Source organism: Epargyreus clarus, unplaced genomic scaffold (genome assembly GCF_041222505.1).
Source record: "Epargyreus clarus isolate Ecla_fem2 unplaced genomic scaffold, WU_Ecla_fem_2.2 ptg000026l, whole genome shotgun sequence".
In the NCBI taxonomy this organism is placed as follows: domain Eukaryota; kingdom Metazoa; phylum Arthropoda; class Insecta; order Lepidoptera; family Hesperiidae; genus Epargyreus; species Epargyreus clarus.
This window is the reverse complement of record NW_027332233.1, coordinates 4,820,650-4,835,708: the sequence shown is the minus strand read 5'-3', so window position 1 is coordinate 4,835,708 and position 15,059 is coordinate 4,820,650. Positions and strand designations below refer to the sequence as shown.

The 15,059-nt window shown below is 33.8% G+C and overlaps 1 protein-coding gene across 2 annotated transcripts; it reads left to right on the top strand.

Moving 5' to 3' along the window:
- The first annotated feature begins 133 nt into the window (after positions 1–133).
- LOC140753099 (pre-piRNA 3'-exonuclease trimmer) lies at positions 134–14,852 on the top strand. 2 transcript variants are annotated; one of them, XM_073087476.1, is made up of 11 exons: positions 134–258; positions 4,154–4,388; positions 4,941–5,092; positions 5,856–5,991; positions 6,956–7,284; positions 8,002–8,129; positions 8,404–8,546; positions 11,392–11,478; positions 12,885–12,973; positions 13,201–13,299; positions 13,818–14,852. In XM_073087476.1, the coding sequence occupies exons 2-11, from the start codon at positions 4,209–4,211 to the stop codon at positions 13,879–13,881; spliced, it is 1,407 nt and encodes a 468-aa protein (XP_072943577.1). In that variant the 5' UTR covers positions 134–258; positions 4,154–4,208; the 3' UTR covers positions 13,882–14,852. The 2 variants fall into 2 exon arrangements, with proteins under 2 accessions (XP_072943577.1, XP_072943576.1); XM_073087475.1 differs by lacking the exon at positions 134–258 and adding an exon at positions 3,323–3,655.
- Positions 14,853–15,059: the final 207 nt, after the last annotated feature.

The window sequence follows — 15,059 nt, the reverse complement described above, 5'->3', positions numbered from 1 at the left end:
ACTCTTACTAAACTTTTTTAAAACTTGTTTCACAGATAGTGTAGAGCGTAGATTCGCGGCATTGCTCGCGGCATATTTAAATGTTGTGTGTTGTTGACATGAATCGTGTAGGCGTAATCCGGCGCGGCCTCGCGAGTCAACCAGCAAGTGGCGACTGGAGTGGAGGCGACCAGCGATCAGCGCATTGCAACATCGGGTGCACCTTCAAACCTCACGCCACTCGGACGCCAGTGAGGGCTCCGTTTCGGAAGTAAATTGGTTAGTCGCTGAGTGAACTCTCTCTGCGCCATTATGTAATTTTATATTGAGCAACAGATAAATATGAATCTACGTTGGTACAAGCGCTCGCTTCAAATAAAACCTTGATACTGTTATTATAAAACACCTGAACAAATCGGTGCCGTAACAGAGGAATCTCTGGTATGCAATTACCAAAGGAATTAGTTTATTTAATAATCAATTAGCTTTAATCTCGGTACGGTTTAAAATTAGATAATGAAATAGATCAAAGCTTTATGTACCGGTATTTTAGTATCCAATTAACTTTAAGTAAATATAGGTATATAATTAAAAAAAAACAATCCAATTTTGTTTCAATACATTAGCAAGACCAATTTACTGGTCGTATTTCCGTGTAGGTAAATGGTAAGTTCTTCAATTTGGCTACGATATTACAAAAAAAATTTAGTGTGTTTACAGCATTGTCTAGCTCGGACCTCTTTTTTTCAAAATACCTATAAATTAATTAGGCAAATTAAAAATCAATTTTTACATGTGCACGTGTTCATCTATAATGTAGATTGTAGATACTACTTCATCATATGACTGTGTGGATTGATAATTTTATATAGATTTTTTTCTCTACATAAGCGACCAAAGGCTTGTTATTTTCTAATAAAGGAATGTTAAGTATTTTCATTTACATAACAATTATTTGAAAGGTAATACTGATTATTTATAAAAAAAATGAACATCACACTATTGTAGATGTCGTAATTTCAAACGAAATTTCACAAAGTGTTTACTATCGGTACCTACTAAGGTAAGACATTTTGACGAAACTCACATACAGTCAAAGAGTATAGTAACCTATATAGGAAGAACATACAGTAACATAGGTAGGAACATAAGTACTGAAAGAAGAAATAAAATTAATAATAAAGTAGATCCCAAAGAAATATCTATAATTACTACCCATAAATATTTAAAGACATTGATTTCAATGTTTGTAACATGTTGTATGTAACTGGGTATTCCATAATATAGACTTGTTAATTTACTTTTTTATATTGAAATTATAAAATAATTTGGATAAAATAAGCAGAAACTTCATTATATGGCTTAGATAATTGGTTTAATTATCTAAGTCAGTGTTTTTCAACCTTTTTCATGACACGACCCCCTTACTAAGAAAAAAATTTTGCGACCCCCCGACCTTTATTTTTTTTCATATACCTATGTTATTATGTTTAAATATTTAATCCATACAACATTTTTATGCGTCCTTATAATCCTTATTTGAGCATTTAAATATATTTAATCAAAGTCTTCAAGAGAGGGAGCAAAATATCATCACAGCAAAAGACAAAATTCATGGCTTTACAAAAAAAATTGACTATAAATCAAAACAACTTCGACTCATTTTCATCGACCCAGGCCTTTATTGAAGAAGTTGGAAGTGCAATAAACATTAACGCATATATGCCTGGTATGAAAATGGTGTTAGATTGAATTTGAAGGAAGAATTATGCCACTACTTCTCAGTGCAAGAAGTATCAGAAAATATTGCGCAACGGTGGATTTTAAATCCCTTTTAACTGCAGCTATAAATGAGGCAAATTTGGCAAGTAAGCTAAAAGAAAATCTTTAAAAAATATCTGCAGATGGGATGTTGCACTTAGAATTTAAGTCTGTCAGTTTAAATACCTTTTTGATAAAAAGGAAAAGAGAACACCCTGAATTAACAATTGAGGCCTTAAAATATTTGATTCCATTTGCCACCTCGTATTTGTGCGAGTTAACTTTTTCTTCAATGACCCAAATAAAAAGTAAGCAAAGAAATCGCCTAAACTTAGAAAACGACTTAATTCTCAATATAGCAAAAATTGATCCACGATGGGAGAATTATATGGGGGCGATATATAATTATATACAAGATGTTCTTGTATTTTATTTTTAGTTGATTTGTTTGTATTCACATACAAATGTGGACGAGTAAATGCGTCCTTTTATTAACATTTTGTTTCTTAATAAATTTATTTTTTTTAACTTTATTGTTTTTTTTACTCAGTTGGTTCTCTCAGCCATCGCGACCCCCCTAGAGAACCATCGCGACCCCCCACGGGGTCGCGACCCACACGTTGAAAAACACTGATCTAAGTTATACGGGGTATCTCTAAAAAGTAAAGGCCTTATTAGACCACCCAATTTTGAGGGACCCTAACCCAAACTAAGAGTGGTTTAATAAGACTTAGGGAGTTAGTGTCCCTATTTAGGGCGATCGCTTCATCCCGATCTGCCTAGCTCCCTAAGCGCCCTGCAGATTGGGTAGTGTAATAACGTTTAGGGCGGTTAGGGAGCTCAGTTGCTTTTGCTTTTGTATGTAAGGTGTCACCAAACTCAACAAGTGTTCAAATTGTTCTGCACCTACTCTGAGATAATTCCTTAAATCTCCCGGTTCAAGCACGTTAAGTATTTGCATATTTGAAAGCTTTTCACGTAACCGCAAATACTCTTTCACCCAGATCTTTCTCTTCTTTCTTTTTTTAATATTTGTTATTGCGAGCACGGTTGTCACTGCTACAGCAACTTTTTGAAGTTTCGATACTGACGACGGCATAATGTAAAATGCGACAATACGTTTATCTCTCTAGACATTCGCGTATAAACTGAGTTAGGGCCCAATTTGCAGAGAAGTGTAATAAGCGCCGCACTAACTAGGGTACACGCCCACCCTGGATGCAGGGCCCTTCATATCGGATTGTGTAATAAGCGTTTAAAGTCCGCTCAACAACAACCATTCCAAACATAACTTGTTTTATTTTTTTGAATCACGAATATGGCCAATTAAATCTAAGGTCCGATTATCGTAGGTTACATACTATACTCTTTGCGATTTTCTGAATGAAAGCTTTTAAATAATATTATTTATACTATCGTACTATACTATATAATATCTCTTGTTCCATTTATTCGAGATCACATTCATGTAAATAAAGACAACAATAAAAAGTTACTTTATTTTAGGCTTTTTATAATAGTATCTTTTACACATCACAGCGATGAAATTTAAAACAACAAATGCCAATTTGACATAAATTTCTTGACATTTGGTGATAACTGATAATTTTATGGAATTTGAATGGCAATTCCAAGCTTTTTACTTTATGTCGTCTTTTTGAGGATATGGGTATTAAACTAGTGTTGTTACGATAATAGTTGCATAAAGATTGAACAAATAAACGCATCGCTACTTTAAAAGTATAAGTTCTCATTTGTTCAGAGGTTAGAATCGGTTCCATAACACGATGGAAATAACTAAGAAAAACTTTGCTGAACAGTTCGAGAACTTTAATAAAGACTTAAAACGATCGTGCTTCGTTGGTTTCGACGCAGAGTTCACAGCTATATTGTCAGGAGAATGTTTTAAACACAGGTATATACCTACAAACAACTTTGTTTATTAGCTTTAATTTTGAAGTTAATTAAGGAAACCCTAAATATTCTTAGTATAAAATAAGTCCGTTACCTTCATTTGAAAGGCTTATTCGTTCAACTGTTTTTCAAGAGTGTGTACAGAATATTTAACAAAAATTTAATATTAAACAATATTGCATGTTTTTATGTAAGTGTAGTTAAAATTTTCATTATAATAGATTTTATTATTACATAATTTCTTTCCTACAGTTAGAATCTGTTCTTTAGATTATTTAAGATAAGTTGGCAGAACTTAAAATCCTGAGATACAATTTTTAAGAAGCAGATATACATATCCATGACATTTCTTCCATATTCCTTTGTTGTAACATTTACAATATTAAAAAGACCAAGACAAAAAATACAAAAACCATACTCTTTTATGTATTTATGATGACACATACATACCTCCTATGCAAGTAACAAAAAATTTAAACACAAAACCTATTTTTTTCAGGTTATTTGACACAAATGAAGAAAGATATGACCGCATCAAGACTGAAGTTAGCAAGATGATAATGACCCAAGTTGGTCTAACAGTATTCCAGTATGACAGAGAGCATGACTCATATGTTGCTGTTGGCTATACCTTCCACCTGTGTCCTCAGGCCTTCGGATGTGTTGACCAAGCTTTTATATTCCAAGCATCGACTTTGAGGTTTCTGTGCAAACATAATTTTGATTTTAACAAGGTGAGGATTTCTTTAACCAAAATAGATATTAAATTACAAAAACAGTTTTTTTCTAGTTATTTATCCACAGTACCGTCATCACTACTGACTTGACCAAATATTATAAATGTAACTTTATTATATCATGATAAAGCCAATAAATCATAAAGTGCAAACATTTTTTAAAAGATGGATTTTACGGATCTACTTCAAAATTCAAATTTAACCTAAAAATATTTAAAGAATGTTACATGTGTAAGATGTGGAGATTTTTTTATCTAATTGTGGAAGATAAAGTTTTTGAACTGTATGTATTTTACTCTTTCTCATGCCCTGCAGCCCAAGCAGCTTGACAGATTTTAACATATGACATACATATATATTTTTATAACAGTCGGGTTTTGGTTTTTATAACTCTAGTTATAAACTTGAAAATAAAATATGAATTTTATTTCGTTGAGGAATTGTACTGTGATTATATAGTGTATGTTTTATAATTTTAACTATGGAACTATCTAGTACCAATGTGAAATAGAAAACACACTAATGAAGTCCTATTTGGTAACATTCCAGTTCACATATGAAGGTCTACCATACCTTAGTAAAGCGGAAGAGGCCAACGTCCACCAGCAATTGAAAGATAAAAGCTTATTTAATGAACTAAATACAACACTTGAAATAGATGACGAAAAACAGATACAGAACTATTGCTCAGAAGTTTCCAAGTAAGTATATAATATGCAGTGGTAATAAGATGGTAGAACTCTGTGGTTCAACTCTGGTGACACCACCATGACACCTATATCTGCCTAATAGAAGCATTGCTAAGAACTGCTGTGTTCTGGTTTCAAGAGTGTGGTAAGGGAGACATACTTTTCCAAGGCATACCAGCTTAGTGCTCAGGGGTAGTGTTGTATCTATGGCATACCTCAGAGAACAATCAAATCGTATCTGGGGTTGATTACAGATGTCTATTAGTGGCAGTAGCCGCTTCTATCAGGTGGACAGTATGCTCGGTTGCTACTCCTGGTTAATAAAAGAAGAACCAGAATGGTTCGACTGGGGAGATACCACCACCACACCTACTTCTAGCGTGACGCAGTTCTGCCTTCCGTTGGAAAGGTGTGCATGCTGGTTGTTTTATATATGAGGTGACAATATTAGTTCTCAGAAGTAAAAATGTATCGATGGCCAACCTTTGGTAAGACTGAACTTATCTGAATGAAGTATACTTTGAATAAAACCTTGCATTGTACCAATTATACAATGAAGACAATATATTGTATGGAAATAATATTATAGAAATATTCACTTATTTTTTTACGCAAGATGCGGGATATGTAGTTTCTTTCGCCAATTCTTCTTTATAACGAAACACCTTGTGAATTCCTTGTAGATTACTGACATTTGAAAATAATTCTGTTGATGATCTACTTTGCATATAATATTTTTGATTTTTTTATTTAGTGTATTATAATTTATTTCCAGGTGGTTACATACCAGTGAAGAAGGCACAATGTATTTGGATGTGCAAAATCCACTGCTCCGGTATATCCTCCACAATGAACTCAGGATGAGGTTTCCCAATGTGCTCACTACCGATAGCTTAGGTAATAGTAATAAGGTAATTGTAAGAGATATCTACAATTTGTATATGCTTCGCGAAAGAGAGAAGCGTGAAGTATACTCCACTCTGCGCCAGTGTGAGTTTAATACCTTATTTAAGATGTAGATGTTTACCATGTAAATGTATAGGTGACCATTTTATTGACCATTTTGATGTATAGGACTTAAAAAGGAAATGTTATAAAAGTCTAAGTAATTCTTTTATTATAAGATTAGAATATCAAGCGAGTTTGCAGTCCATTTGATGGTAAGTGGTAATTGCAGCTCACTTACATCTGTGACCAAATCCATATATAGAACTCGTTCTACCTGCAGCCCATCACAACTCCTGACAATTGAAATGGCTTATACAAATGGTAATATGTAACTCAGCCGACAATGACTCCCCCCAGATGAGATCATAATGTTTTGTTTATAATACTAAAGTAGTAAACCAACATGCAATCCGCATGATAATAATTGACTAATAGTAAGTAAATGTTATAGGGCAGAAATAGGTGTGACAGTAGTGCCCCTGGAGTTAATCACCATCTAAATGGTGTTTTGTATATACTATGTTCTATAAAAATTCTAGACACCAAAATGTAATCACCAATAAGTAAAAACAATGATCAACATGGCACCATAGATTAGTAAAGATTACTCACTCCTAACAAGAAAATGTACCCAGTTTTGAGAATTGAAATAGTTGCATAAAAAAGTTTTGCCACATCTCCGTGCTAAAATGTCCCTAAAATATTTGAAATAATTATTTATTTAGTATGTAGATTATGCAGTATTAGTTATTTATTAAAGTAGTTTCGTAAATTTTCTCTAAAAATGATTTTATTTGTCAAGAATTAAAAAAAAGAACTTACTAATAAGCCGTTTGTGGCTTCATTCAATTTCAAGGCGGCGAAGTATCTTTACTAATCTATGCATGGCACATACAGCATATTTTTCAATACAATTACTTTTTTCAGGTACTCATATACAGAGATAAATATGTAGAAGGAGCAACCAGTGCACCAATGGCCATACTAGAAGAGAATCTACTATTTCACTTGAAAGGTTTTTCTCAAATTATCGACTTGCTTGCTTTATACAAGAAACCAATTATTGGACACAATATATTTCTGGATACTGTGCTCATCCACAACCAATTCATAGGACCATTACCCAAGAAATACTCAGACTTCAAGAAAAATATTAATAATATATTTCCAATTATTTTTGATACTAAGTACATATCGCATGAAATGAGGAATAAATTGACTTATGATGAAGTCTGGAAATCAAATTCATTGCGAGAGTAAGATTTCATTTTATTACTATTTATTGGACATAGTTATATGTATATCTATACTATAAAAATAATTATGTAGGGTGTAAAAATATATGGTCTGCCATTTTTCATTTATTTATTACAAGCCTTAATAAATTACTTGCAATCTATAATAAAATAATGATTTTGTGCGCATGTTGTTTATTTAATGTGATAAGAGCATTTAAAATTGTGCAGTAATCGTGAACAGTTTAAGGGGAACATCATCCAGTGGAAATTAAGAATAATTGTTGCTTTTGAAGGCTTAGAGTGACCAATGTTTTATTAGTGACTAGAAGTGACTGCGGCTTCACCCGCGTTTTTTAAAAAATAACACGACATACATATAAATGAAAATTTGTACCTTCAGTTTGATGACAGTGGCGCCATCTGTCGAAAATTGGTCGTACCAACTCAGAAACCTTTGTGGGCTCATGCACAACAACTTTGCTTAAGATCATCACATGATCAAATGCATAGTTAATGATTCTATAAAGGACATATAGTCAAACATTAATTTTATAAAGATTGATTGAATATAATATAAGATACGATAGAATAGGAGAATCGAATATAGTATAAGAATATAAGATGGTAGTTCAAAATTGTATTAAATATTTCTTTAATCTATAATATTAAGATTATAAAGAACATGAAAGAATATTATTCAAATTAATATTATCGAACAGTTTGTTCTCTTTTCAGTTTGTATGAATTCTTTTCTGAAGGCAAGTGTAAGAAGTTGGAATCTGGTGTGAACTTCATAAGACTAAGTACACCCTTCAATGTCAAGCAGTCTTATCATGAAGCTGGTTGGGATTCATATTGTTCAGGTAATGTGAATTATAATTACTTACTTTATTAGGTTTTTTTGGTCTGTATTTTATTAGGTTCTATTTCTACTTAGGCGCAGTGTTATGTGTGTTATCCGTAGTTCGAACTTAGTCCCCAGGGATAGTACTGAATCTGTGGCTGACCTTTTCTGACCTTTTGCTGTACTTAACACTGCTGTTATTAGGCAAAAGGTGTGAATGACTTCCGAATCCGAACCACAAATTTTTCTACCGCTCTACAGTTTTTTTTTTTATAACAAATATAAAATTCTAGGTTACTGTTTCATAAGATTGGGCCACTGGGCAGCCTGTGAGAATATGGGCAAATACCGACCGGTGGGCCCTACTGAGAAGCTCACTGCGATGGCGCCGTACTGCAACAAAGTCAATATCATTCGTGGAGCAGTTCCGTATATGGTAATTGTTTTATACCATACTAGCTGACCTGGCAAGCTTTGTACCGCCTCAAAATCTATTTATCAAATATATTTCATATAACATATAGCCTATGTTACTCGTAGATATGTATGTATAGTATGTAGATGTAGCTTTCGTATGGTGAAAGAATTTTTAAAATCGGTCCAGTCGTTTTTGAGCCTTTTCATTACAACCAAATAAAACAAAGTTTTCCTCTTTATAATATTACTGTAGAAGAGTAGCCGACGAGCATGCAGTCCACCTGATGGTAAGTGGCTACTGCCGCCCATGGATATCTGTAATCAACGCCAGTTATGATTAGATATTCCTACCTAAGGACGGCCGCAAATGCACCCGACCCCTGAGGACTAATCTGGAACGCATCGAAAAAGTATGTCTCTCTTTCCACACCCTTCAAACCAGAACACAGCAGTGCCTGACACTGCTGTTATGAGGCAAAAAAATGTGCGGCGGTGCTGCCGCCGGAGTCGAACCACAAAGGGTTCTACCACCGGAGTCGAACCACAAAGGGTTCTACCACCTTCAAAGCTGGACACACATTTTAATAATACTCTCATAACCGATATAGCCATTGATTCCCAGCCATACATTTACTAAGTTTTACCACAACTAACTCTTGGAGACACTGCCGTAGTTAAACAATTAACAATTTATTTTACAAGTTCCTGAGAAAATTGAGTTTTTTTTTATTAGTAGATAGGCACGCATTTAACCTCGATAAGCTATGATAAGGCCTAAGATGCATAAATATTGATTTATTTTATACCTACATTAATAAAATCAGAGGCGCAAAACCGATTCAGCCTTAAAAATGTCTGTGGTTCAGATTAATACAGAAATGTCGCTATTTTTTGTCTACCACGACAAAATATAACATTGTTTTATTGTGACATTTGTCCCAACCTTCTGGTTGACCGGAGATCAAACCCAGAACCCACTGCTTATTAGATTCATATAATTATCGCTACCTCGTGCGCTTCATCTAGTAGAAATAATATTAAACAAAGTACTGTCATAAAACTGTCAAATACAATGTACTCTAAGCTTGGTGATAAATTGCCTCACTTTTGACTATTTCCTGCTAAAGTTGGCTGCAAAATCCGCTCATACACTGAAACACAAAGTTGAACGGCTAACACGTGTCAGCGAAATTAATTAGACCTGAGACGAAACAACCAAGAATTTGAAAATAGAGAATGTGGTTCGAATAGTACTTGTTATTTTTTGCATAACAATATTCTTGCCAAAAGATATAATCAATTGTGCCCACGTAGAAACAAAGTATGTTCATGTGTGAATTAATTATCGTCTTAACTGTGGGGGAAAATGTGATGAGGAGACAGTTGAAAGTTTTCCATAATGTTTTCAAGACCTTTATTAGCTTTTAAGAATGTATGTAATTTTAGTTAAATCTAAAACTGAAGAAGATGGTAGAACGCTTTGTGGTTCGACTCCAGCGCCATCACAACACATATTTCTTCCTGATTACAACAGTGTTAAACGCTGCTGTATTCTTGTTAGAAGGGTATGGTAAGGGAGACATACTTTTCCGAGGCGTTCCAGCTTAGTCCGCATCTGTGGACGACCTCAGGTAAGAATATCGATTCCTATCTGGGGTTGATTACAGATATCCATGGGCGGCAGTAGCCACTTACCATCAGGTGGACTGCCTACTCATGTGCTACTCTAATATTATGAAAATACTATACATTAAGAGTTTGATAAGTGCTCAAAAAAATTGCCACCAATAAAATAATAGCTAGCTGATGTTTAAAAAATCGGTACCGACAATAAGTGAGCTACTTAACAGTTTTATTACACGTTATGTACTAGGTAATCATAGTATTATTAAATAATTCACGGTAATAAAACGAATACAGTCACGTTAACTCGAAGTCTGCGAAATGTCATCCGTTGCCTGCATAATGCCACTTATTAAATGTTATATTTGTTAGAAAACTCGTAAATGTCGTCGTATTTTATTTTTTTATAGATTAGGTATAGGGACATAAATTATATTCTGTAAACACCTGAAATGATATGCTTTTTAAATGGACCATTTAGCATGGCGACACAAAATAAATTGTTTCCTGTTTTACCTGAAATAATAAAAGTAAATGTTAGTGAAGGTATTTGTAGCGCATGTCTTTAAAAAGGTTGTATTTACTTTCGTAATATCATGTCACATAGTATTCGTAGTAAGTATAGCTTAAAGAACAAAGTATAGTTAAGAAATAAGTTTATTAATGCATATACTTTCATATTCGTATAGTTTCGCAATTCATTTATCTATTTTACAAAAATAGAAATCCTGTTTATATTTGCATAAGTGCAATGTGGAAGGCAGTGATAGCCTAGTGGTTAAAAAAACTCGGCCTCTCGATCGAGGGATCCGATGTTCAAATCCCAGGCACGCACCTCTGATTTTTCGACATCATGTGCGTATTAGAAATTAATTATCACTTGCTAAAACGGTGAAGGAAAGCATCGTGAGGAAACCTGCATACCTGAGACATTTATAAAAAAAAAATCTCAAAGGTATGTGAGGTCTACCAATACGCACTTGGCCAGCGCGGTGGACTATGGCCTAATCCTTCTCATTCTGAGAGGAGACCCGTGCCCAGCAGTGGGACAGTAATGGGTTGATGATGATGATGATGATGATGATGTGCACTATACGCTCTTTATAAGAACTGGGTGTTGTTCACATTATATTATTACATCATATACAGAGTGTTAAATCATGGATAACCTAATCTATTGTATATTTAAGAAATAAAACACAAGATTGTTTTACTAGACTAAGAAATTGGTTTTATTCCAGAATTTAGTTGGTGAGGACCCGCCGCGGCATCGGCCTGACTTGTTGCACGTGAAATCTGTGAAAGAACGAGTCATTAATATTGGAAAAGTAAGTGAGATTCTTGCTCTCTCTTTTACATCACAGAGCAATTCTTGTACAAGTACATATTCGTGAGGGTGTCCACACATATATCGATCGCTCGTTGATCAAGTGTTTCGATGGAGATCATATGGACACCTTACGAAGTCGGTTAAAAAGCAAATTAACTTGTCTCTACTTGATTAGGCGAAGTAATTATCAGATTTCATCAGAATCATTTGTTAATTTAAAAATGATCTTGCTATTCTGTCTTCTATTTAATGGTCGCTATACTTTATAGAAGCCAAAATCCAGTAAAACTAATTTCTTGAGAGCCTATCTATTGAAGGCTACATTAAACATTATACTATTACTACCATTAAGCTTACTGATATGTTGTTGTGTGTACACTGTTATGATAGCTTCATATTTGATGTTATAACATTATTACAGAGGGTTTGTACACAAAAATCTAGCAATAAAATTAAAATAACACGCGAAACTTACACTTATTTTTATCTCGAATAGTTGGATAAACTTTAAGCCATGAATTTTGAGTTCGAACATAAAAAAGTACTTACATTCAAAATTGCAGCTGAGTTTCGTGCACGATCATAATTTTCTATATTTTATTAGATACTTCCCAGATCCCAGTGTAAATTTCCTACAATAAACCTATGTTTAGTGTTACCATTCTAACATCGCGAATTATGTTGCTATGTACCCTGCCGGTTCTAGATACAAATTGAGCAATTACAACTACAAAGTCTACCGCAGCCCTGGCAGGATTCGGAACGGCATAAAGCTTTCGTAATGTTATTTTTGTGTCGTATTGTAAACATGCCCGGTTCCGTTTGCGTTGTCTCACTCCTCGGGGCCAAAATTAGCTGCCATATGTTACGGAGCAGTTATGGTAGTAATAATTGTCACCTCGACCGGTGTTGTTGGTACGGGGTTTCCAGCTAGCGGCGCAATTGGCACCGTGTCTGCTATCGTAGATCTGAGACTCGGTACAGAGGGAAGAGATCGTGCAACAGTATGACACTGTGTTTGAAAGCCGTCCGCACACAACTGGCACGACGCCAGCCGCACGCACACACGCACACACACGCTCACACACACACCGCTCACAGCGTACACGCATACCCCGCGGCTAGTTAAAACAGATTGATAATGCCCAAGTGTCACAAGTAGAAAATTTTATTTTCGCCGGCGACTTTTTTAACGTCGCCCGTGTTTGATTTTTAAAATGTAGGAAAAGTCATTTTTCATGCCACTGTCAAGGTTGATTTAAGGTTAAGCTATAAATACGATCGCGTCGGTACGAGTGTCGTCGCGGTTGTATTCGCGATGTAACCGTTTACGTTACCCTGACTATAGATAGCGCTCAAAATGGCATTGTGGTGCCAGAATTAGACCATTTGTGTATATTTCAGGTCGCCTTCGCGCTCTCGAGCTACGGCGTCGTGGACGTCAAAGCTTACGGCAAAAGAACGGCTCTCGTGGCGGCGCATTCGCATCACACGTGAGATATCCAAACGCACCATTAAGAACCAAATAAATAGCTCTCCATATCTGCCATTGCTCCGTTCTTCACTGATGTTGAAGCCAAATTATTATAACTTCAATTAACCCAACCAAATTGAATATACCAAAAGTCGTCAATCCTTAAGATTGAAGATAACGGTTCTTTGACTGCATCTGATGCGGATGCCATATGTTATTGAAATGTATGTTTATTGATTGTTTCAGGGCTGATAAGATATTGAAACAATTTAAAAATAATAGCGACTATAAAATATCCATGTACCGCGCGTATAAGCACTCTACTGCCGGCCGGATGACAATTTGGTGAGATTTCTGTCATACGATTAGTAAAAGGGTTCAACTGCATGGTGTCTTAGAAAGTCCTCCTTAAAAACGAGGGTGTATGTTGGTGGTACGTAGACGAACAACTTTGGAAGAAAACACCTCTGAATTTCCCTAGAATTAAATTCCACAGTTACCTTCTACGACACGAAATTAAGGAGAAGAGAGTACCTATTACTATTACCCTTCAGATCCAAACACTTTTTCCGTATTTTTTGCAAATATGATTTTATTATATAAATCTAATAAAGTGATAGCACACATTAAACAAGCTATTTAAATTATAGTTGTTTATTTTTTTGTTATTGAAATGAAAATACTTGACTCTATTGTTAGTGCTCAAGCACTTATTATTAAAATTACCTTCGAGTCTTCATAATATATAATGACCTTAAATTTATACTGTCATTTATTTATCGATTAAATTAGATTATTGTTGCTAATGTTCAAAAGTTATTTGATTAATTAAATTAAAATATTAAATATTGTTTATTTCACAGGGGTGGTGCCATCATAACTGGAGGCTTGCTGGTACTTTTATTAACCAAAAAAGTTCATAAATGACTTAATAATAATAATTATTATTATTTTGTGAAGGAAAACAGGTGCTATTTATGCCTTCTGGTTTAATAGCTCAAGCATTACGTCTAGCTGTATAAATCTATAAAATTGTTATGAAGGATATTTATTGTTAAAATTACTTTTTTTGACTCCATGTAAAGTTTATCTAATGTCGATTAATTAAGATATAAGATATATCTTTATATTGATATTGGAAATCTTTTTTTTTGTAACAAACCTCGATACCAACAGTAATTAGATGCTCCTATTATATTTGATTCAAGTATTTGCGTTTAACAAGGAACATCATCTAATAGTTCTATTCGTATGAAGTTTAATAGTCGGTTCTTTTTGTCATACAAAAGTTAATAATGTACTTAATTCACCTAAAACAATAGATCCTGCTTAAGTTCATTGTATGATTATAAATATTCATAATATATTATTTGGTCATTATTTTGTCATTAATTGTCAATAATTGGTGTAAAAATGTATTTTAGTTCTCCAATAATTAATAATTATGATGAGTCAATTATTACTTGATATTTAATTGAACTTTAAAGATTAAAGCACAATTGGATATATTAAATATCAAATAAAAATGGGCGATTGTAATTTTGTGTAAATTGAGCCTTATCATAGTAAGCTTTAACAAATGTGCCAATTTTTCTTTCAAAGAACAATTTATAGAACTCATAATCTGATAGTGTGAATAAGGAGAAAAGTATCGAACGTTGTATTATTATGGCAACAATAATATACTTAGATGTAAAATTAATCGATTATCAAGAATGTTGACGCCTTTTTTTATCGTGTTGTAGAGTGCAAATTTTGTATAAAATGTACTAAAGTTTTATATCTAATCGTTCTGTTGTTTTTTGCATTATTTTGATTGATCCTTAATCAGTGCCTTATTTAGCTTGTAAAGCTTGTAAAAATTAGCTTGTAACTGTTAATAAAATTTCTACCTCATATCAAGATGTTTTACTTTTCTACTACATACCTACTTTTCAGCTTAAATAGACATAGAATGTAAATTAATAATTAAAAAAAGCTTTTTTGATAAAAACGTCACTTCCTTTTCATATTCTTAGAAAATACTTTTATTTCATATCATAATCATGAGGGAGCACAAAAAATAAGTGGTCCGCTGTTTTAGGCATAGATATATTATCCTACTT

What these genes read in the sequence shown, in the direction of transcription:
- LOC140753099 (XM_073087475.1), top strand. Translation starts at nt 3,528, where the DNA reads ATGGAAATAACTAAGAAAAACTTTGCTGAACAGTTCGAGAACTTTAAT. An exon ending in AAATCAAATTCATTGCGAGA is followed by an intron (nt 7,285 to 8,001) that starts GTAAGATTTCAT and finishes TTCTCTTTTCAG; the next exon opens with TTTGTATGAATTCTTTTCTG. An exon ending in GCGGCGCATTCGCATCACAC is followed by an intron (nt 12,974 to 13,200) that starts GTGAGATATCCA and finishes TGATTGTTTCAG; the next exon opens with GGCTGATAAGATATTGAAAC.